Source organism: Odocoileus virginianus, chromosome 29 (genome assembly GCF_023699985.2).
Source record: "Odocoileus virginianus isolate 20LAN1187 ecotype Illinois chromosome 29, Ovbor_1.2, whole genome shotgun sequence".
NCBI classification, from domain to species: Eukaryota; Metazoa; Chordata; class Mammalia; order Artiodactyla; family Cervidae; genus Odocoileus; species Odocoileus virginianus.
Genome location: NC_069702.1, coordinates 41,977,632 through 42,001,039, shown reverse-complemented (window position 1 = coordinate 42,001,039; position 23,408 = coordinate 41,977,632). Strand labels below are relative to the sequence as shown.

The 23,408-nt window shown below is 37.5% G+C and overlaps 1 protein-coding gene across 1 annotated transcript in view; it reads left to right on the top strand.

The window, feature by feature from the left end:
• Positions 1-23,408, top strand: part of POLR2B (RNA polymerase II subunit B) — a 43,800-nt gene that overhangs the window by 14,784 nt on the left and 5,608 nt on the right. Inside the window, exons 7-20 of the mRNA XM_020873869.2 lie at positions 1,422-1,586; positions 3,323-3,519; positions 3,670-3,789; positions 4,555-4,741; positions 7,450-7,593; positions 7,841-7,980; positions 8,078-8,189; positions 11,498-11,652; positions 13,195-13,393; positions 13,692-13,860; positions 20,396-20,492; positions 21,612-21,706; positions 22,696-22,946; positions 23,027-23,116. Of these exons, the coding sequence (XP_020729528.1) occupies positions 1,422-1,586; positions 3,323-3,519; positions 3,670-3,789; positions 4,555-4,741; positions 7,450-7,593; positions 7,841-7,980; positions 8,078-8,189; positions 11,498-11,652; positions 13,195-13,393; positions 13,692-13,860; positions 20,396-20,492; positions 21,612-21,706; positions 22,696-22,946; positions 23,027-23,116 (2,121 nt within the window). The remainder of the gene's footprint in view (positions 1-1,421; positions 1,587-3,322; positions 3,520-3,669; positions 3,790-4,554; positions 4,742-7,449; positions 7,594-7,840; positions 7,981-8,077; positions 8,190-11,497; positions 11,653-13,194; positions 13,394-13,691; positions 13,861-20,395; positions 20,493-21,611; positions 21,707-22,695; positions 22,947-23,026; positions 23,117-23,408) is intronic.

Genomic DNA, 23,408 nt, shown 5'->3' with positions numbered 1-23,408 from the left:
TTAAATCTGTCCGAGTGTGGGACACTTGGTATCACAGCTCTTTGCATCAACCGGGCTTTGTATAATCATTGCCCAGGGCCTCACTGTTTTTTGCCTGTTTGTGCCCACAGTAGCTATTTTATAACAATCTGAAACCTTCCGTCACCTCTCGAACTTTACAAATTAGGATATGGAGTTTAATTACTTGCGTTGGGCCTTGAGGCTTGCTGACAAACAGACTGAAATTAGTATTCTCAGCCATTGAATTTCCTGTACCTTATTAAGCTCCTCAAGTGCGTGTGCCCCAAACGATGACTAGTCAGTCTGCCTGAAGTGCAGACACTGTGGTTGTGAGTGTCAGGAGCCTGTAGGCAGCCACGGGGAAAACAAAAGATCGTATTGTTATATCCTGAGGTTTAAGATAAAGCAGGGAACTTCCAAGAGTTGATTTGTAGAGAGAATGTAGTGATGCGAGCAGTACATGATGTAGGCATTCTTTTTAAATGTTCTGCGTATTCTGAAAAAGGTCTGTGATGAAACAGGTGGAATAATTGTTGAAACAACCTAATGGAGGTTGAAGTTGTGAGGATTGTGGGTACAGGAAAAAGACCAAGGTGAAGATTTAGGTATCATTTGTGAAAAGTTGTTACTGAGCACTCGTGAGGTGAAATAAGGTTGCTAAGGAAGGAGGCCTGAAGTAGGAGGAAGACAACAGAAACAGTTATTAAATGGACCATGATAATGTACGATTATGAGGCTAAGAGAAGACAGAGTTTGATACTAAAGGAAAGAAATTTGATTAAAATTGAGATACCACGTGTTTGTATGCCAGTGAACGCTGGTGACTTATTTCATTTCTGTGTGCAATTGAAGAGAGAAATTGTAGAAGAGAAGCTTATATGAAAGAGACTGTTTTTTAATATTGAATAATCATTCATATTTGGAAATACCTCACCGACCAACTCTCCGTTTATTTTTCATTCTGTTCTTAGCTTTTTCCCACATTTGCCTACCTATTGTCTCTCTTATCTTTCCTTCATCAGTTTCTTCCAAACTTCCTAATTTTTTTGGTTGGGGGAAAGGACGAAGGGTAGTCTGTGTTTATGTTCTTTTGCAGTCAGAGTTTCTGGATACAGTCTTGAGGTGTTCTAGAGAATCTTGGCAAACAGAAAGTAGAGAATGGAAATTCTCTCAGGTCTGAATGACCAGCCTGTCTGTCAAATAAGTAAACCTGTTGCAGTGGTTTTTGAAAAGCAGCCGTAGGAATGTGAGTATTTCCTTAGAGTATGAGAAATTCCTTAGAGTATGAGAGGCATGAAAGGCATGAGAGGCATGCTTTTTTTGAAATACATACAATGGACATTTATATGAAATCGTTCTTATGATGTTTATATATGGCTGTAATCTCTGTATTCCCATATTCTAATGATTTTTTTTCCTAGGGTGCAAAAAAGAGTGCTATTGGTCAACGTATTGTGGCAACCCTACCGTATATCAAGCAAGAAGTTCCCATCATTATTGTGTTTAGAGCGTTAGGTTTTGTGTCTGACAGAGATATTTTAGAGCATATTATTTATGATTTTGAAGATCCAGAGATGATGGAAATGGTAATGTACAAGCAAAATGTATTCATAGTGTTTTTTAAGAGATTTAAAGTTACTGACTGTTGTTAATCGTAAAACACAAAAGAAAGCTGCTCTGAAGATCAGTTTAACTGTTGTAAACCCCATTCTATTCACTGTATAGCAAAAGCCTTCAGCCCTGCCTTGACTTCTTTTTCTGACAATGGTATGTAAAATTGACCTGAAAACTAGAGGCAGCCAGAGTTCATTGACAGCAGTGAAGCAGAAATAGTAATAAGGAAAATTGTACAGGCACACTAGTCTGATGCAGTTTGGTAAGGGGAACAGAAGAGTTGGTATCTTTAAAAAAACAAAGCACTTTTACTTTTAAAACATTCCAAACTTACAGAAAAGTTACAGATAACTCTTATGTAGTCTATGCCTGTCTTTAGCAGCTGTTACCTTTGCCACATTTGTTTTAGGATTCTTTTTATCTATGTATATACATTGTTTTTTTCTGGATCGTTTGAAAGTGAGTTTTAGGCATCACGCCCCTTTATTCCTGAATACTTCAGTGTGTATTTCATAAGAATCAGGATATTTACTCACATAATCATAGTGCAGTTTTGAAAATTGGTATTTTGGTGTAGTACGTACTGTTAACCTGGAGATATTCAAGTTTTTGCCAGAGACATTGACCGTGTCCTTAAGGGCATTTTTTTCCCCTGGTTCAAAATCCAGTCAGTCATCTATTACATGTTGTTTTTAATGTTTGCTTAATCTCTTTTAATCTTCCTGTCTCTTTCTGTTGTTTCATAACACTGAAGTTTTTCAGGCGGGTAGGCCATTATATTTTGAATATCCTTCAACTTGGATTTTTTTCTGATATTTCCTTATGATTAGATTCAGTTTACGCCATTTGTTGGCAGGACAAATCTAGAGGTCATATTGTGTGCTTCCCAGGGCATCACATCAGGAGTCACATGATGTCCTTTTGTCCCATCATTGGTAATGTTAACTTCACAGCGGCAGCTGTTAGGTTCCTCCACTGTAAAGTTACTACTTTTATGGGAAGGTTTGTTGAGTCTAGATAAATACGCATTTTCTCATCAATCATCCTTGTCTAAGGAGTACTTGGTATTCTTAAAGTTGTCCTGAATTATCCAAAGTCTTTAAGACTACAGAGAAATAAAGTAAAATATAGGCTAAACATTGGTCACAAAGTTAGAAAGTGAAGTATATTTTAGAGTATTTATATGATTACATGACAAAATGGATTCTGTTTAGATTTTACTTTAAGCTTTTGGCAATAGTTATGCTTTTTTTCTCCTTAATACTTAAAGATAAGTATTTAGATAGTTAAAAGAAAGGATAAACCTCTTAAAACAAGGCTGACAACATTATGACACATTTATTCATTTGAGCTTAGTTTGGGTGTTAAACTTCTCTAAATTGATTTTAGATATTTGAAAGGAACTTTTTTTAAGCTATTGTTTATTAAAGTGTAAAAAAAAAAAACCTCAAACCCACTGTGCTCTGTTAAAATGGAATTATTTGTATTTTTCTGGAAAGTATGATTGTCCATGCTGATCATTTTTTTCAGAGTTCCCTAGATCAATAAGGTGTTTTTAAGTTCTAGGATTTGTGGTTCCTTGAATTTTTAAAAATATTTGCATATTTAGTTAGGTGTTCATAGGGATATTTAACATATTAGAAATTGACAGTTGCCTTATCTTAAAGATAGTGAATTCAAAAATAATTTTATTTTAATTAACGGATAGGTTAAACCATCACTTGATGAAGCTTTTGTCATCCAAGAACAGAATGTTGCACTAAATTTCATTGGTTCAAGAGGGGCAAAGCCTGGTGTTACCAAAGAGAAAAGGATTAAATATGCCAAGGAAGTTTTACAGAAAGAAATGCTCCCTCATGTTGGTGTCAGTGACTTTTGTGAGACAAAGAAAGCTTATTTCTTGGGGTAGGTCATATTTCATTGTTTTAAGTTCTTTGCTAAGATGTGGTTGAGATGAAGTTTTTCTTAGAGCTGAAAATGTCAAAATTGATGTTTTTAATATATGTTAAAAAAGAAAGCCAAAACCATGTGCTTTCTCTTTTTCTTTTTTTAAAGGTACATGGTTCATAGGTTGCTGCTAGCAGCTTTGGGTAGAAGAGAATTAGATGACAGAGATCACTATGGAAACAAAAGATTGGACCTTGCTGGACCACTACTTGCATTCTTATTTAGAGGGTAAGAAATTATAGAATAATACTCTTAAAAGTAGATAAATTTCACTTTAGATTGGTTACGGCACATGGGGGTGCTAAAAAACTATCTTGGTGTGCATAATGGGTACATGTGAAGTTGGCTATGTTCTTTGCCAGTTGTGCAGTTTAGTTCTGCTTCATATCTGAGAATTTCAAGATCGTGGGGACGTTTATCACTTGTGTACATTTTCTTTATTCCTCTCCACCATTGCAAAGCATTTGAGAAAGCTCAATTATTGATTGACTTTCTGAGTGCTGATATTGGAATTTTTATTAACTTTGCAGTTTATAAAAAACAAAAACTAGAGAGGAAGCAGTGGTTGTGTCAGAATTAAGGTTATATGTGATTTTTATTTTATTCTTAATATGTTTTTATATTTTCTATAATGAACAGATATTGCTTCTATAATTGGAAAAACTTATTTGTAAAAATGAGGTAGACAGTTCAGCACAAAAATGATATTAGCAATGTTTTGTGCATGTTCTATTATTTATTGTGTTGTATATTAGTGTTTGTCAACCTTGTTTTGTTACCACCCACTAAGGAACCCTCTTTCGACTATTTTTTCCCTTACTGCTTTGCTTGTGTATGTTTTTGTACTTCATGTACATCTGTGCTTTTTATATAAAAAAGAATACCCACCCCCCTCCCCATCTCAACCACTTTTCACCTCCTGTGGGTAACAGTGTCCTTGTTAAAGAATTCATATTACAGACCTTGACATGTTTAAAACATTTTATTGGGCAGAATGTTTAAGAATTTGCTTAAAGAAGTACGGATCTATGCCCAGAAGTTCATTGATCGTGGAAAAGATTTTAACTTGGAATTGGCAATTAAAACAAGGATTATATCTGATGGCCTAAAATATTCTTTGGCTACTGGAAACTGGGGTGATCAAAAGAAAGCTCATCAAGCCAGAGCTGGAGTATCTCAGGTAAGGATGTCAACTGTGACTACAGGTTTGGTAAGAAAGCATTATGAAACTAATAGAATCTTCATTTATTGAATGTAAATTGTTTTCCCTTTTTTTTTCTTGGTCAGATATAAAAGCACCTGGAGGCTTTTGAATTATGAAGGTGAAAATTTTCTTAAGTTAGCTGTTAGCATTACTAAGAGATTTTAAAGTTTTGACTCTCATCAAGATATCTAATAAATTCACATAGGTTCTTAGGAGGTAAAACAGTCATGTTCATGAAATTTTTGTCTTAAAAGTTCCATATTAGAAACTCATACCCAGGGAATGAATGAATTTGTGTAATGTAATACTTGTAACACTGATTTCTGTATGTTGTCCTGTTTTATGTACAGTGACTGCAGTAGGTACTCTCAGAATGATTAATGGGGGAAACATTTTACAAAGATGTCTTACCAGGTGTTTTTATTTATTTTTCGTAATTACTTTTCATATGAGATTTAAAACTTACCATGTACATGTTTAGCTTTATGGAGGGGATCTCCCCCTCATTTGCTTTAAAAAAAAAAAAAAAGCCTGCACCAGCATCACCTGAGTAATTTGGCATTCAGACACCAACTTTAACCTCCTGATTCCTGGAAGCTTAAATATCTTAAGAATTATGGAAGCATGCTCATAGCCCAGTTAAATTCCTAGTTTCTTTTAGTTTAGTAAGGATTTGTTGACTCTAGTTGGTGTTTGTGATGCTGGGTTCATAGGTTGATTCCAGCCCTCAAGGAACTCACCATCTATTAAAAGAAACATTTGTCCTTGTATGTCTCACCATGCCGTGAGCCGAATTACGATAAATGCCATCCTGCGAGTTGAGTTCAGTTCCTGGGTTTCAAGATGTGCCAAGAGCACTGTCACACATTGGATCTGCAAAAAATGAGTAAAACATGATCCCTGGTCTTCAGTAGCTTATAGTCTATACTCACAGATGTAAACAGATATTACGGCACGGTACAGTGAGTATTAAATGAGAGCCATGCACGCTTGCTCTGTGGGCGTGCTGGAGAAAGGCATATAGCACTGCCCGAGAGTGTGAACAGAAATGTTTTCTTTAGGAGGTGGCATGCGGGCTGGATTTTGAAGGTTAGTTGAGAAATAGCCCAAGCCTTGGAGGAGGGTAGAACCAATAGTTCATAGGAAAACTGGAGAAAATTTCTTTATATCCTGAAAAGAGGGACAGAGGGAGAAAAGGGCACATGTATGTGGGAGGAGCTAGATCATTCTAGTGTTTTCAAATCAAAGTGGGAGAGTTAGAAAGGTGGGATTGGAGAAGGGAGCTTGGGAACACCTCGTAGAGGGGCATTCATTTTTGCTTTTAAGGTAGCTTCACAGTAAATATCATTGTGGAGAAAAGATTTGAGAAGGGCATAGTTGGTGGCAGAAAGATTGTTGCAACAGGCTGGGTGAGAAATGGTTAGAGCCTGCAGTAGAACAGTTCGATGGAGGTAGAGAGTGGTGTCAGATTTGAGAAATACAGGAAGTTTGGAAAGCTTTGTGATTGGCTGAATGATGGAAAACTCCATAGAACAGAGAGAAGAGAACAGTTCTTCCTGGAGGTGGTCAGATGTCTTCCGTAGAAGTGGTAGAGTTTCCCCAAGCAGAGCAGAATGGGGAGTGCATCCCATGCCATGGCAGTTGCGTGTCAGAGTTGTGGAGCTGAGGAGGGTTTGGCAGTGTGGGTGGAGCACAGGAGTTCTGAAGACTGGGAGGGGAAGGCTGTCTGGGACTTCCTTGAAAAGAGCTTCAGTGTCATGCTCCTCTAGCTGGTGGGGAACTGTCTAATATTTTTTAATTCGGTGAGTGATGTGAACTTAACCTGTATCTGTGCTTTAATAATTCTGGTAACTGAGCAGAGTAGATTGGAGAGGACATTGCAGGGACTTAGGAGCTGATGATTAAGAGGTGAGGAGCTGGTTTTTTGCTGTGACTTTGGGAATGGACGGTTTCACTTTTTGGGGAAGTTGGGAAATAGAGTTGACAGGATATGTTTATTAATGTATGAAAGGAGGAAGTCAGAGACAAAGATGTCATGAGATTTCTAGGTTGGGAGATAAATGAACTATGATAGGAGATTTAGGAAGAGGAAAGAGGATGGATTGTTGTAGGTGTGGGGAAAGAGGTGATGTGTTACTAGGTACACTGAGATAGTGTTGATTGCTTTATATCTCTCTAAATATTACCATACTTACACAAGTCTTACCTTGCTTAGTGTTCTGTAAATATTGAATCTCTGTGTTGGGTTCAGAGGCTTCGGCCTGGAAAAAGTTCTGGGATGGGTTAGTGAGGTTTGCTATGGTCAAAGGAATGAGAGCATGTAACACTTAGTGCCTGATGTTTGCTAAGGACTGTTCTAGGTACTGGGATACAACAGAGAACAAAACAAGTTAAAAACCTCCACTAACATCCAGATGTTTGGAGATAGGCCATAAAACATTTATGTGGCATGTTAGAACTGTACGTCATATATTTGCTGTCCTTGCTGTTAAGGATCAGTTAAATTACAAGAGTGAACAGAATTATCCAGGGCAGATTGGAGAAAGGAAGGGTGGAAACAGTTGGACACTGAGTGGATTATATGTGAAAATATGACTTTGCCTCATTTTAGCATTTGCCACAAATATGATAGTGTGAGTAACAGAAATGCCCAAGCTCTATAAAGATTTGTTATTGTTTTCTAGGTATTAAATCGCCTGACTTTTGCATCTACTCTTTCTCACCTGCGTCGTTTAAATTCTCCCATCGGTAGAGATGGCAAGCTAGCAAAACCCAGACAATTGCATAATACATTATGGGGAATGGTGTGTCCTGCTGAGACCCCAGAGGTAATACATTAGAATTTATGTTCAAGACAAAAAGTACAAGAATTATCATGTAGAGTATAATTACTTTTATAAATACCTTTTAATTTTATTTAATTATCTAAGTGTAGTATATGGAACTAAGATATTATAATTTTGTTTTTAGGAAGTAAGAATATATTCTGAAATCAAATTGGAGGGGAAGTGTGGAAAAGAATTTTGAAAGGCATGTTAAATCAGTATGAGTAATATGTGCTTTATTTATTCCAAGGGTCATGCTGTAGGACTTGTGAAGAATTTAGCCCTGATGGCTTATATTTCAGTTGGATCTCAACCTTCTCCAATTCTGGAATTTTTAGAAGAATGGAGTATGGAAAATTTAGAAGAAATTTCTCCTGCAGCTATTGCTGAGTTTGTATAGATACAGTTAAAAGAAAACTTGTTAATTTTTGGTTATAGCTTGTTACAGAGTTACTAAGTACAAAATACTTTTGGTTTTCTATTTTAGTGCAACCAAGATCTTTGTTAATGGCTGTTGGGTTGGAATACATAAAGATCCTGAACAACTTATGAACACACTACGGAAGTTGCGGCGTCAGATGGACATCATTGTGTCTGAAGTAAGAATCTTTAATTATTTAAGAGGATGTGATCTCTGGGATTTCTGAACAAGGCATAAGGCTAAGTGAAAGTTATCTTTGCATTGATATCTTTCTTGAACTGGTGTCCTTTGAATTTTAAAGTACGCTGTCAAAAGTCTAGATAATGTTTTGAGCTAGATTTAATAATAAGGTATTGCTTACTTTAATGCCTTAGATATATACATCTAAAGTTTTGACATGTAATTTATTATTGTATTTTGGAATTCAGATTACGTTTTAAAGTATATTCTTTTGAGACTCTTTTTGTGAAGCTGACAGTGCTTTTAAAAAGGGAATGATCATCTCTGATAACCGTCTTTGTTGGAATCCAGAGATTGATTCTTGAAATGTGGTACACCTCTGTTAGATTCTTTTATGTTTAGGTGGATGTTGACATGCTCTGGGTATAGGGTTTTTTTTTTTTTTAATCATCAAAATAACAAATGAACTTTATCCTCCCCAAAATATGGCTTTTGCTTTCAGTGCAATACGTTGAGGGCTGGACTCAGGCTTTTTTGATTTCCCCAAATCTGCACCTTTGGGTCTTTCTGGGTGAAAGTGGATTTGAAGAGAAGCTGACACACTTAAGCTGGCCACCTGTCTACCTAGCATAGCAGAGAATCAGGTTTGGCTGCTCCAAGTCTTCCTCTAGCAGGCAGACTCCGGGTGTTGAGCCTTGGGGTATTCAGAGCTTGAAGTCAGGAGTAGCTTGCTTCACTTGAGGGCAGTGGGCAGAGATAAGAGAAAGCCCAAGAACTGGCATTGTCTTTTTTATGATTGAGAATTTTGTTAATGCCGTTTGTTTCTGCTGAGGTTTGTGCTGTGTTCTCTAGGATAGAATTAAGTTCTTCCTGCTGTTCAGGCCTCTTTACCGTGTTCCATGGGCCCTTTCCCTCAACCTGGAATGCTGTGCTCCCTGTCACCCGTGCCTCCTCAGAAACGGGTAATAGGGAGAAGGGGGTTTTTACTTTTTTTTTAGATAAATCTCACTAATTCTGCCAAACTCACTAGTATTAACTCTTGTCTTCTTCAGGATACTTTACCTGAGCCCCCAGTTTGATTTAGATCAGAGGTTAGCAAACATTTTCTTCAAAGAACCAGGTATTAAATATTTCAGTCTTCGTTCGCCTTAAGTGTCTGTTGTGTATTCAGCTCTGCTGTTGTAGTGAAAAGCAGCATAGACAGTACACAAATCAGTATGACTTTATTTTTTTAAAAATAGATGGCAGGTAAGGTCAGGTTTGGTCTGTTGGGCTCTTCACTGAGCCCCTGATTTAGACCTATCTCTGTGACTGTATATAGCATATTTTCCTTGCATGAGTTCTGACAGAATGTGTATACCAGATAGTAACTATTGATTTATGTGCCTGCTTCTCTCACTATACTGTTAACTTCTCAGAGGCAAGGAATGTTTCTTAATAGGACTTTGTATTTTCAGCTCTGAGTGTGGTGCCTGATATGTGGTGTCTGACAGTGAGTGTTTGTTGAAACTATAAATGGGCCCTGTGTCCTTGAACTGGGCTGTTTAATCTCCTGTTGGAGAATGTTGTTGGGAGCCTTAGTAGGAGAATTGTATATATTTTTTAGGAGTCTAGTATTTTTTCTTTTCCTTTTCCTTTATGTTTTCTGATAACCAGAGGTTCTCCTCTTACCCATTTCTGACTTACCTTTGTGTTGGACCTGTTGGGCTTTCCTGTCTGTAGTCTCTCGAGAACACTTGTTTCCTTTGGAATGCAAGATTCTGTTTGGCCTTTGAGGAGACACAGCTCCGTTTATGTCTTTCTGTTAAGACAATAGAGCTATTTTCTGTTATTGTAATATAATATTTTATATTCTATTAGGAGTTCTCTAAGGATTCAAGGAAAGCATTTAGAATGCTTCATGGTGTTTTTGCTCACACACACAGTTTCATCTCAGATTTTTTCTAAGGATAGGAAGTGGGCTTAAGAATGTGGGACATTTTCTTTTTCTTGGCTTTTGACTCTTTACACTTTGGGAGAACTTAGTGTTTTTTGATTAAGCTTTAATGATTTACTGTTGTTTTAAAACTGAATAATCCAAACTTTTTCTTTAAATAAACCCAAATTTTTTTTTTCCTATGGCTATGTCACATGGCTTGTGGGGTCTTAGTTCCCCCACCAGGTTTTGAACCTGGGCGCCAGCAGTGAAAGCACAGACCAACAGGGAATTCCCTACCCAATCTTTTCTTTAAGAAAAGTATCCAGTTGTGATATCACTGTTTGAAAGTACTTTTATGTAGAAATACCTATTTTTCCATTTCCCAGCTCATTAGCAATTCATTTTTTAGTTGACTTTTAAGATTATATATTAGATCTAGAATATTCAATGGAAATTTTTATTTGTTTACTTCTTGATATTGGCACTTCAAATTCTGTAGTGCTTTTAATATTATGTTCTTTATTGTAAATTTTTCCAAAATATTTTTGATATTATCCAGGAATATATTTTCTAGCACTCTCCAGTAGAAATACAATGTAAGTTACATAGACAATTAAATTTTTCTAGTAGTCATGTTAAAAAAAAAGGGAAAAAAAAAGGCTATTTCCTGGTGGTCCAACTACGTGCTTTCACCGCAGAGGGTATGAGTTCATCCCCTGGTCGGGGAGCTAAGATCCCACGAGCCACATGTGTGGCAGAAAAAAAGAAAAGAAAAAAAGAAATAGATGAAAATAAATGTGTTTTGTTTAGCTTAATACATCGAAAATAGTACAATTTCAACATATAATCCATGGAAAATTATCAGTGATAAATTTTATCATTGAAATTCAGTAAGTAGTTTATACTCACAGCATATCTCCTTTTAGAATGGCCACATTTCAAGTGCTTAATAGTGACCTGTGGCTAGTGACTGCTGTATTAGACATCTAGATTGTAAACCATTTGCTGATAGACTATCATGAGCAGTCAGGCTTACAACTGGGAAAGCTTGATTGAAGCAGTGACACAGGGCTGGATATTGAAAGGTTACACAGTGAAGTATATGTAATTATCAGAGACAGAAATAAGAAATTGTCGCATATTAGTGTTTTGATATCCAAAATACATTTTCTTCATATTTTATTTGGCACGACATTACTACTAGATGTTGTTCAGCTCTATAATTATCAAGGCTAATTTTAAATTATACCTAGGTTTTTAGCATACTGAACAAGATCAACTAAGATCTGTTAGTTTTATCTGATAATTTATTAATGTTATTTTATCTCATCCTTAATGATACAGAGAAAATATAAGTTCATGAGACTATTTTGTCTTCTTATGTATAGGTTTCTATGATCAGAGATATTCGAGAGAGGGAGATTCGGATCTATACAGATGCAGGCCGTATTTGTAGACCACTTCTAATTGTGGAAAAACAAAAGCTGCTTTTGAAGAAGAGACACATTGATCAATTGAAAGAGAGAGAATATAACAATTACAGGTAAGAACATGCAGTTAGGGAAAAAAATGAGATGTAATTAACATAACATAAAACATTTTAAAGTGTGTCATTGAGTGGTTTTTAGTATAGTCACAAGATTGTACAACCATTGCCACTATCTAATTCCAGAATATTTTCTTTGACCCAAAAAGCAAAAAAAGAAACTCTACTCATAAGCTATTACATTTGTTGTTCTTAATTTTTCTTAAGTAAGAGACTTGGGGTTTCCTTGGTGGCTCAGATGGTAAAGAATCTGCCTGTAATTCAGGAGACCAGGTTCAGTCCTGGGTTGGGAAGATAACCCTGGAGAAGGGAATGGCTACCCACTCTGCAGTGGAGAATTCCATGGACAGAGGAGTCTGGCGGGCTATAGTCAAGGGGTCATTATCAGTTGCATACAACTGAGTGACTTAACACTTTCTTTCAAGAGACTTGTATGGTCTTATTTAAGAATAAAAGTCTTTGTGACATGGTAAAGACTATCTCTACTAATAAAAAATGACCTACATAGGACTCTGAGCTTCCATTGCTCAGAAGGGACTCGGGTTTGATCCCTGGTCAGGGACCTGGAATCCCACATGCCATGTGATGTGGCCAAAGAAAAAGAAGTAACCTATGTGATGAAGTAATATATAACATATGAACAAAATAATAAATTTAATAAGAAGAATCTTTTACAATTTATTATTAGTGATATATGAATGTATATAGTTTTGTTGTAAAAATTTTTTTTCAAAAATTAGGTGTAATAAAATGTATAAAAGCCTCCAGTTCACACCTTCCTTTTCGAAAGTAAGTTCTGTTACCAGTTCGGATATATATTCTTCCAGACCTTATTCTTTGTTTTTATATACTCACCCTCTAGCCGCACAAGTAGGTTCTTTAGATCAGAGCAGATAAAAACAAGCTAATAGTAGTTACAGAGCCATACTTTATGTGTATTTTTCAGTAACTTTTTTTCCCCCACTGTTAACAATAATATACATATTTTAGGACTCTTCCTATATGAGTACATACAGATACAGGAATACTCTTTTTTTTTTTTTTAATTTTATTTATTTATTTATTTTTTTATTAGTTGGAGCCTAATTACTTTACAGTATTGTAGTGGTTTTTGTCATACGTTGACATGAATCAGCCATGGATTTACATGTATTCCCCATCCTGATCCCCCCCTCACCTCCCTCTCCACCCGATCCCTCTGGGTCTTCCCAGTGCACCAGGTCCGAGCACTTGTCTCATGCATCCAACCTGGGCTGGTGATCTGTTTCACCATAGATAATATACATGTTTCGATGCTGTTCTCTTGAAACATCCCACCCTCGCCTTCTCCCACAGAGTCCACAAGTCTGTTCTATACATCTGTGTCTCTTTTTCTGTTTTGCATATAGGGTTATCGTTACCATCTTTCTAAATTCCATATATATGTATTAGTATACTGTAATGGTCTACAGATACAGGAATACTCTTTATTAAGTAGGGAGCCTGGTTAACTAAGATAGTTGAGGAGGTAAGGAAATTAAATGAATTCTTCTTTTTTAGTTGGCAGGATCTTGTGGCCAGTGGGGTGGTAGAATATATTGATACTCTTGAAGAAGAAACAGTGATGCTTGCAATGACCCCAGATGATTTACAGGAGAAAGAAGTAGCTTATTGTTCCACATATACACACTGTGAAATTCATCCATCAATGATTCTTGGTGTCTGTGCCTCTATTATTCCTTTTCCTGATCATAACCAGGTTGGTACCAGTTTTTAACTATGCTTTGTGAGGAATTGGGGGGGAAGTAGAATAAAAATTAGAAATCAGTGTATAGTTTTTTCTGAAAGAAAAGCCTTGTAGTGTAAAGGTTATGGATTACAGCATTTAATATGCTTATTCTTATGTTTGACTCTTAAGAGCCATAATTGCCTTATTCCAGAAAAAGTAGAAACTTTACCAACCATATTTCTGATTTATGAAGTACCCTGTAGAGTCTATTTATTTATTTAGAAGTAAATAAATTTTCATTGATTCTGCTCTTCATTTCTACTTTTAGTCCCCTAGAAACACATACCAGTCTGCTATGGGTAAGCAGGCTATGGGGGTTTATATCACCAACTTTCATGTTCGTATGGATACGTTGGCCCATGTTCTGTATTATCCTCAAAAACCACTTGTGACTACACGGTCTATGGAATATCTGCGATTTAGAGAGCTGCCAGCAGGTATGTTCAGTTTTGTTCTACATTTTGTAAGATCCTGCCCTGGTTAAGACATTTTTGTGGGTGCTTTGAAGGATTAATAAAATGCATATGACACAGTCTCTGTTCTCATAGAATTTACAATGTGGCAGAATATGAGCACAATTAAATAAAAAGGTAAATGTGTGGAAAGTGTTACAATGATATAGATTCCTTTGGAAGCACAGAGTGAAAGAAATGATTGATTCCTATGGGAGTCTAGTGCCAATTTCATGGGGGAGGTAGCATTTTCACCTAGAGTAAAGTTGATGAAAGGGTAATTGAATTTGAGAGATGGTTTGAACTAGGGCCTGGATGCATGAAGGCAGCTGTCGGTACTTATGTCAGTTTAGTATGGCTGGAATGTAAATGCATGGGAATGACACTTGATCTCATGAGATGGAGACAGCGGGTTGAATTTTATTTTGAGAATGAAAATGTCTAGCCTTTTTGAACAAGGAAGTAATACAGTTGGAAGTTTATTTTGAATGTCATTCTGGCTACCACCTAAAAAATAGAGTCAGATATGGTATTAAGTAGGGAGATAACTTAGAGGTTCTTGCAGTGGTCTAAGTGAGAATTGGTACAGTTCTTACTAAGAAGTGAAAAAGTATAAGGGGTTGAAACACCTGTTGGAATACATTTGATAGGACTTGATTACTGATTGGATGTGAAATTATGAAGAGAGGGAAGAAAGGAATTGGAAATATTGTTGGTGTTCTTGGCTTGGGTGATCTGGCAGAGAGAGAGACTCTTAATAATATTGGGAGCAAGTTAGGAGAAAGAAGAGGCTTTGTTTTTAAAGTTAATTTTTATTGGAGTATAGTTGGTGTACAGTGTTGTGGTAAATTCTGCTCTGCAGCAGAGTAAGGCAGTCACACATACATCCACTCTCTTTAGATTGAAAGATGGGGTTTTAGAGGTAAGATAACAAGTTCAGTTTTTGACTTGTTGGTTTTGAGTTGCCGCCACAACATCTCAGGAATGATCTTCCAACAGCAAATATAGTTAGAAGAAATGTCAAGTCAAGAGCTGTGAAGTTTTTGATATGTTAATGATAATTATAGATGATTGTGAAATTGCTCAGGGAAAATTCAGAGTGAGAATAAAGTCAGAGACAGCCAGAACTTTGGGAAAAGAAATCAGGAGAAGAGATTTGAGATGGATCTGATGAGGAGAAAACCCTGGAATTTCCAGGAAGAGATTTCAGAACAACAGTCTCTTGAAATAGTGCAGAGAAATCTGAAGGGTATAAGAGAGTTGAATATAAAGGAGACAGCATGGTTCTTCTGCACAGTTGTCGTCTTACCATATTATTAGCAGAATTTTGGCTTTGACTGTGGATAACATTATTTAGTAAAGTGTACCTTGTAAATAATGGCTTTAAATCACTTACTGTAATATGGGATCTAGCATTTTGATAGCAGATTCTCACAGTTTAGAATGATTTATTTTCAGAGTCCTCCACAAGGGGTTACTCTTGTCTAGAAAAAGAAACTAGAAAAACAAAATCTGTTACTTTGTCTGCAGTGTGCCCTTATCTTTGGTTGTGTTGCCGGTGTTTTCTTCCACATTTAGATGATACTTTCTTTATGGCTAGAGAAGAAAAGAAATATTGGCGAAGGATTGAATTTGAAATAGAATGTTCCTTTGGCACTGATATGAAATGGTGAGGGCATGGCTGGTAGGGACCACGGGCCTTTCAGTTTTGTTACTGCGTCATGCCTTAATCTTGTTAGCTATTTAAAAACTTTATTTTGAGATAATTTAAAGCTTGCAGAAAAGTTTCAAGACTGTTAAAAAGAACTCATGTATACTGTCCATCCAGATCTCCACGTTCACATTTTACCACACTTGCAGTGTTCTTTCCCTTTCTTTTTCTTCCTAAACCATTTGAAAGTAAGTTGCAGGCATGGAAGCCTCATCACTCTAGTTTCTCAGTGTATATTTTCTAAAAACAAAGACATGCTTCACAGTACAACTGTCACCATCAGGGGGTCAACACTGATCCCCATCTAATCAGCAGTCCCCTAGTTCAGATTTTGCCAGTTGTCTTCATAGTGTCCTTTATGGGCTTGGGGTCTTATCCAGGATTCTGCCTCTCTTTAGTCTGAAGCAGTTCTTTGGTCTTTACTTGTCTCTTACGACCTTCACATTTGTGAAGAGTCCAGTCAAGTTACTTTATACATTGTCTATCAATTTCAGTTTGACTGTTGTTCCCCGTGGTTTATATTCAGATATGAATTCTTGGCAGGGCTAACAGCAGTGGTGCTTCAGTCTCAGGGCACCGTGTCAGGAGGCATATGCTGTGTCTATGTCCCATTGTTAGTGATTCCAATTTTATCATGTAATTAAGATAGTGACTGTCAGGCTTCTCCACATTTTATTAATTATGAGTATTGTGTACTTGCCCACTTCGATTTAGTCACTCAGTCATGTCCGACTCTGCGACCCCATGGACTGCAGCATGCCAGGCTTCCCTGTCCATCATGAACTCCTGGAGCTTGCTCAAACCCATGTCCATCGAGTTGGTGATGCTATCCAACCATCTCATCCTCTGTTGTCCCCTTCTCCTCCTGCCTTCCATTTTTCCCAGCATCAGGGTCTTTTCCAGTGAGTCAGTTCTTCGCATCAGGTGGCCAAAGTATTGGAGTTTCAGCTTCAGCATCAGTCCTTCCAATGAATATTCAGGACTGATCTCCTTTAGGATGAGCTGGTTGGATCTCCTTGCAGTCCAAGGGATTCTCAAGAGTCTTCTCCAGCACCACAGTTCAGAAGCATCAGTTCTTTAGTGCTCAACTTTCTTTATGGTCCAACTCTCAGATCCATACATGACTATTGGAAAAACCATAGCTTTGACTAGACGGACGTCTGTTGGCAAAGTAATGTCTTTGCTTTTTAATATGCTGTCTAGGTTGGTCATAGCTTTTCTTCCAAGGAGCAAGTGCCTTTTAATTTCATGACTGCAGTCACCATCTGCAGTGATTTTGGAGTCCAAAAAAAAAAAAAAAAACAAAGTCTGTCACTGTTTCCATTGTTTCCCCATCTATTTGCCATGAAGTGGTGGGACCGGATGCCATGATCTTAGTTTTCTGAATGTTGAGTTTTAAGCCAAATTTTTCTCTCTCTCTTTCACTTTCATCAAGAGGCTCTTTAGTTCCTTCTTCGCTTTCTGCCATAAGGGTGGTGTCATCTGCATATCTGAGGCTATTGATATTTCTTCCAGCAATCTTATTAAGTAAGTAGTAAGTCTCTGTTAGAAGATACTTTGAAAGGATGTAAATATCCCATTTCTTATCTCACTTTCGGCCTTAGTTTACTGTGTAAGTGTTGCCAAATGGTGATCTTCTAATTTTATCATTCTTTCCTTTTTGATGCTGAAATTGTCCCATATTTTCCAGTGCGAGCATCTTCAAGATGACTCCGTTAGGTCCTCATCATTCTTTAAGCACTTCCTCACCTTTGGTCTCATCTTGTGCTTTTCTTCCCCTAAACTTGGACCTGGCCGTTTCGTCTTTCAGTGAAGGGTAGTGTGTGGGAACCAAAATCTGGGTGCTGGGCTTAGTCCATGGTGTTAGAATGTCATCATTTCTAGGTCCTCTCAGCTGCCGGAGCTAGGAAAGTATGTGTATGCATATACTTCTCTCACTTCTATTTTTATATCTATATATACTAAAGAACTGTGCGTTTATACCGTATCTCCCGGTACAGCACTGTAGTGTTTATTTTAGAACTCCATTCTCTGACAGAAACCTGGCTCCCATTGTCCCCACTGTGTTGAGTTATTTGCTACGTCTGTTGATGTAACCAATCTCCTGACCCTCCTGGCTAAACAGTTAGCTCTGTCCCTGCCTAATATGCCAGCCGCATTGAGCAAATTCTGATCTCTAAGGGGAAGGGGCAGATTGGGTTATCTTAAGTGATCTTTTGATTAGTATCATTCCTATTTCTATATGGTACTGTTACCTTGGATGGTATCTTCTAGGAGCAAAGATCCTTGTGACAGAAGTTCACCTTGATTTAAAGTGGGTCAGGGTACTTAGAGCTTCCTTAGTGCTGAGCTGAGGTTTGAAGTGGGTGGGGACAGAGTGACTGAAAGGGTTTGAGCCTGACCGACAGATAAATTGTAATCCTAGGTTTCACATGTTGGTAGTCTTTGAGATAACAGATAATGTTTTAAAAATTAGTGGTATTTTTTGAGCAGTTTGTGAAATACCGTCCAAGGTACTTTACACATATTATTTCTAAGCATCATAAAAGCTTTGTGATGTTTTTTCACCTACAAACTGCCTCAAAGCTTTGTGATGATTAAATAGTTACATCCACTTAAAACTCATGGCTTTGTGCCTAGCACTTAATAAGGGAGAAATAAATGTTAGCTGGTTAGCAATAGTGGTGGTTGTATCCTCTTTGTTTTATAAATGTGGAGACAGGATCAGAAAGGTTATTTGCCCGAAGTTGTACAACTTATTTTGTAAACCCAGAATGCAGACTCTGGCTTTTTTTTTTTTTTTTTAAGACCAGAAATAGGTCTTTCCCCCATTTTCCTTTTTTGTTCTCTTTTCTCTTCACTACATTGTTTTTTGATTTGGGGCTTTTAAGCTAAGAAGAAAGTATTAGAAGTAAAATTCAGAAGTTTACTGTTTTTAGCTAAATTTAGCTGATCTTTCAGACTTGCCTGTGTACCTTGGGTGAAGGTTGTAGGATGGAGGGATTTGCTTCCTGGGGTGTAGTGGATATAGTGTGTGTGGGCTGTCGGGTTGTCACAGCAGAGGAGGAGGGCCCTGCGAGGGCCAAGACCGTTTAGCACCTACAGGCTGTGTCACCTGGACAGGAGCGAGGGCCGTAGGAGCACTATGTCGTGAGGATGTGCCAGGGACGTCCTGCCCAATCCATGGATCATAAACATCACGTCAGTCCTGCTGCTGGCTTCCATAGCAGTAGGAGCACATCACATCTCCCAGGACCCTGGGATTTCTGCAAATTGTCATCTATCTTCAGATCCCCCCACCTTGAGGATCCTGCATCTTTATGTGCTTTCTCTGCATTATACAGCTTGACCATGTTGAGGGACACTTAAGTTGCTTCCATACCTTAGCTATTATAAATAGTGCAGTCGTGAACATTGGGTGCATGTATCTTTTTGAAGTCGCATTTTCATCTTTTCTGGATGTATGCCCAGGAGTGGAATTGCTGGATTATGTGGTAACTCTTGTTTTTGTTTTTTCTTTAGTTTGCTAATATCTTGTTGAGGATTTTTGTGTCTGCATTCATACTGTGTTTTGTGTCTGTGTTCATACAGGCATACTGGTCTGTAATTTTCTTTTTGTGGTATCTTTCTCTGGTTTTGATATCAGGGTCATGATGGTCTCATAGAATGAGTTTAGCAGTGTTCTGTCCTCTGCAACTGTTTGGAATAGTTTCAGGAGGATAGGTCTTAATTCTTCTCTAAATGTTTGATAGAATGTACCTCTGTAGCCATATGGTCCTACTCTTTTGTCTGTTGGAAATTTTTAAATCACAGTTTCAATTTTAGTACTTGTGATTCGTCTGTTCATATTTTCTAGCTCTCCCTGGTTCAGTCTTTTTCTAAGAATTTGTCCATTTCCTCTAGGTTGTTCATTTTATTGGTGTATAGTCACTTGCAGTAATCTCTTCTGACTCCTTGTATTTGTGTGGTGTCAGTTGTAGCTCGTCTGTTTTCATATATAATTTTTGATTTGTGCCCTCACCCTTTTTTTCTTGATGAGTGTGGCTAAAGGTTTATCAGTTTTGTTTGTCAGTACTTGATATTTTAAGTCTTTTTTTTTTCATTTATTTTTATTAGTTGGAGGCTAATTACTTTACAGTATTATAATGGGTTTTGTCATACATTGACATGGATCAGCCATGAATTTACATGTATTCCCCATCCCGATCCCCTCTCCCACCTCCCTCTCCAAGTCTTAATGTCTCATCAGAAGTAGTTTTGGCAGTAGCAGCTAAGTAAAATGGAGGTAGAAAGATGCTACCCCTTTTCTTTGTAGTGTAGGGAGAGGCTCTAGGTGCAGAGCAGGGCTGCAGAGGGAGGAGCAGGGTGGCGCCGGGTCAGACTTGTCAGGAGACAAGAGCTGGGACTCGACTCTGTTGCTTATTAACTTTGACATCATGGATAAGTTTTATTTTGTTAGATCTTTCTAATAATGCAAATAATAATACTTGCCTTGTTTATGGCACAGGGTTGTGGTGAGAATCATGAAACCTGGTTGGGGGAGGGACTTTATAAATATGCAGTTACATGTATATAATCGCTGACTAGAAAGTCATTGGGAGTGACTACTGTTAGGATTTGCTCATATTAAACATTTAACCATCAGAGTAGTTTTCTCACAGATTGCTTTTCCAGGAGGAGTAGACTTTGACAGTTACCATGGTGAAAATATTTGCAGTAAATATAGTTAAATAAGATAGATTTAAAAGAAAGGTGATTTTCTTTGTTTCTCATGTGATGCTTTAATGTTTGCTCTTGAATATACTACAGGTATCAACTCAATTGTAGCCATTGCATCGTACACTGGATATAATCAGGAAGACTCTGTTATCATGAATCGTTCAGCTGTAGACCGAGGCTTTTTCAGGTCAGCTATTTATAACAGGTTCCAAAATACAGATATAGTGGAAATACTAATATTTTAATTTTTTAAAAAAGTTTTTTAAAAACAGGTGTGGGAACGTTCCTGGTGGTCCAGGGTGCCTCTGTGCAGGGGGCATGGTTCCCCTGGTTGGGGAACTAAGGTCCCACATGTCACGTGGTACAGCCAGAAAGAAAAAAAAGGTGTGACTTGTGCACGTCCAAAGTTTTTGGTGGTTTTGAATGTCAGGCGGCAAGAAATTTTGATCTGACAGCAGAGAAATTTTTCTGTTAAGATAGGTAATCTGTCTCCATTCATAAAACTTGTGGATACCTGTCGGACATAGGTTGTTTTATGGTTGCCTGTATAGGGGTTAAAACGGTGAAATCAGTGTCCTGCTCCAGAGAGTGGAAGGCTCAACTGATGGTCCTGAGCAGCTAAAGACGTTGCTTCTTGTATCTGAGTATTTTCAGGCACTAATATTTTAGTGGCCCCCCCCCACCTTTTTTTGTAAGCCAATAAGTATTTGCATTTAGATAATACAGAGGTATCTAAAGAAGAAGTAAAGATAAACTTAAGAGTTTTAGGGCCCTTAAATTAACTACTGTTAGAATTATAGTATGTTTTCTTTTTCAGCCTTATTTTGTTATTCAGTTTGATTATTGTCAAACATTAATCACAAATCCATGGCATGTGAAAATTGGTTAAAAAACTGAGACTTCAGAAGAGAGAATAGATTTTTTCTGTATAATTGTCAGAGGATAGTAGGCCAGAGGTGGACATTATAGCTCAATATCATAAATTTCTCACTAGAAATACTGGGGCAGATCCTGGGTGACCATCTCTGAGGGTTGGGAGGGATTCCTATTTTAGGTCAAGGGTTGGACTTAATCTTCCTGTTCTCACAGTTCAAGCTGTGTTAAGGATCAAATGTTACATGGGTGACCTGTGTAATAGCTCTTAGGACTTAAATTTGACACTTCATACAGCAACTCCTGTCTTAGATTCATAGTTTAATTGCTCTGGTTAAAATTACCAGATATCAACTAAGTAAAAATTATTGGTATGTTCTCAGTTGTATTATTAAAGGAAAATAAAGTTCACTTTAGAACCCTGTATTTTTAGGTCTGTTTTCTATCGATCATACAAAGAACAGGAATCTAAAAAAGGCTTTGATCAAGAAGAAGTTTTTGAGAAACCTACACGTGAAACTTGCCAGGGTAAGTGATACTGACAGTAACATTATGGAATTCAAAGTTAACTCCTGATTAGTTTTTCAGGGTTTTGTCTTCCCACCCTCCTTTTTGCAGTGTGGGAGTATGTTTGCTTGTCATTCTTTATCTATTTAAGGAAATAGATAAATTTGCCAGAAGTCTTTACACCTGGAGTGGGCTTGCTATAGTTCTTCTATTCTGCTAGGTCCTGCATTGAGGAAGGGATTTAGGAAAGTAGAGAGGCCATGTAATTGCATGGGAAACACCCAGCCTCATTCTCACTTGTACCGTGTCCTGTCCCTTAGTTTATGTATTTGCACGGGAACTTCCTCCCCTCTTCACATTCTGATGTGACCATAGTGTTTGTCTGGCCACAGTATATGTATATATTTAGCAGATAAATAATGCGAGAATGTCTACAGCTTTGTTTCTTCTGAAAAACTCACATTTATTTTCTAGTTACTGTTTTTACAGACATTTATAAGCTATATACAGCTTTTGGGATGGATGCGATGTCCCTGGGGAATATCTGCTACTGTTTTGGCTTCTAATAGTATTGCAAGAAATAAAATGTTGTATTCCCCTTTCCTGTGGGTGCTTCTATGTAGTAGTGAACTGATTTTCCATGGAGTTAAGGTTACAGTTTAGATTCAAGTTTTCTGTGGGAGATTTTGTATAGAGGACATAGAAACTCTTTCTCATGTAATATAGGGAGCAAAAGATGGCAACACGTTTATCCAAAGTCACTTAGCAAATGGAGAATCTTGATTTTACAGTACTCAGTCCAGTGCTTTTTTTTAAAATTCAGAATCGTTTGTAATGTTTGGAATAAGGGCATGTTACAGTAACATATGTTAGACATTCCTATGAACTTCTCTCTGGTTAAAACTGATGTATATATTTGCTTTTTAATCTTTTTGAGAGAGGGATTATGTGACATTTTAAATACTTTTCTTTATGGTATTACCATTTCAGAAAATTCTCTTTCTTCTCAGGTATGAGACATGCTATTTATGACAAGCTGGATGATGATGGTTTGATAGCTCCTGGAGTCCGTGTCTCAGGTGATGACGTTATTATAGGCAAAACAGTCACCTTGCCTGAAAATGAAGATGAATTGGAGGGCACTAACAGACGCTATACAAAGAGAGACTGCAGCACTTTCCTCAGGACCAGTGAGACGGGCATCGTGGATCAGGTCATGGTAACGCTCAACCAAGAAGGATATAAGTTTTGTAAAATAAGGGTAAGTGTAGCTTTGTCATATTGTTGTTTATAGAAAGTAAACCAGAAGGACCTAACTAACTTATTTTTATGTGAATTCAGGTACGCTCTGTTAGAATTCCACAGATTGGAGACAAATTTGCTAGTCGACATGGTCAAAAGGGTACTTGTGGTATTCAGTATAGACAGGAGGTAGGTATCTTTCATCACCTCTGACTCACAGTTTTATTGATCATTTTATTAAAATGTGCTTTAACCTAAGAGCCCAGAGGCAGTAAAGGCTTTACTTTTAATTGTAGTGCTGAACAAGTAGGTGAACATCTATGTTGAGGGCTTCCCAGGCGCTAGTGGTAAATGACCCGCCTGCCAGTGCAGGAGACATAAAGAGCTGCAGGTTCGATCCCGGATTGGGAAGATCCCGGAGGAGGGCATGGCAACCTGCTTTAGTATTCTTGCTGGAGAGTCCCATGGACAGAGCCCTGGC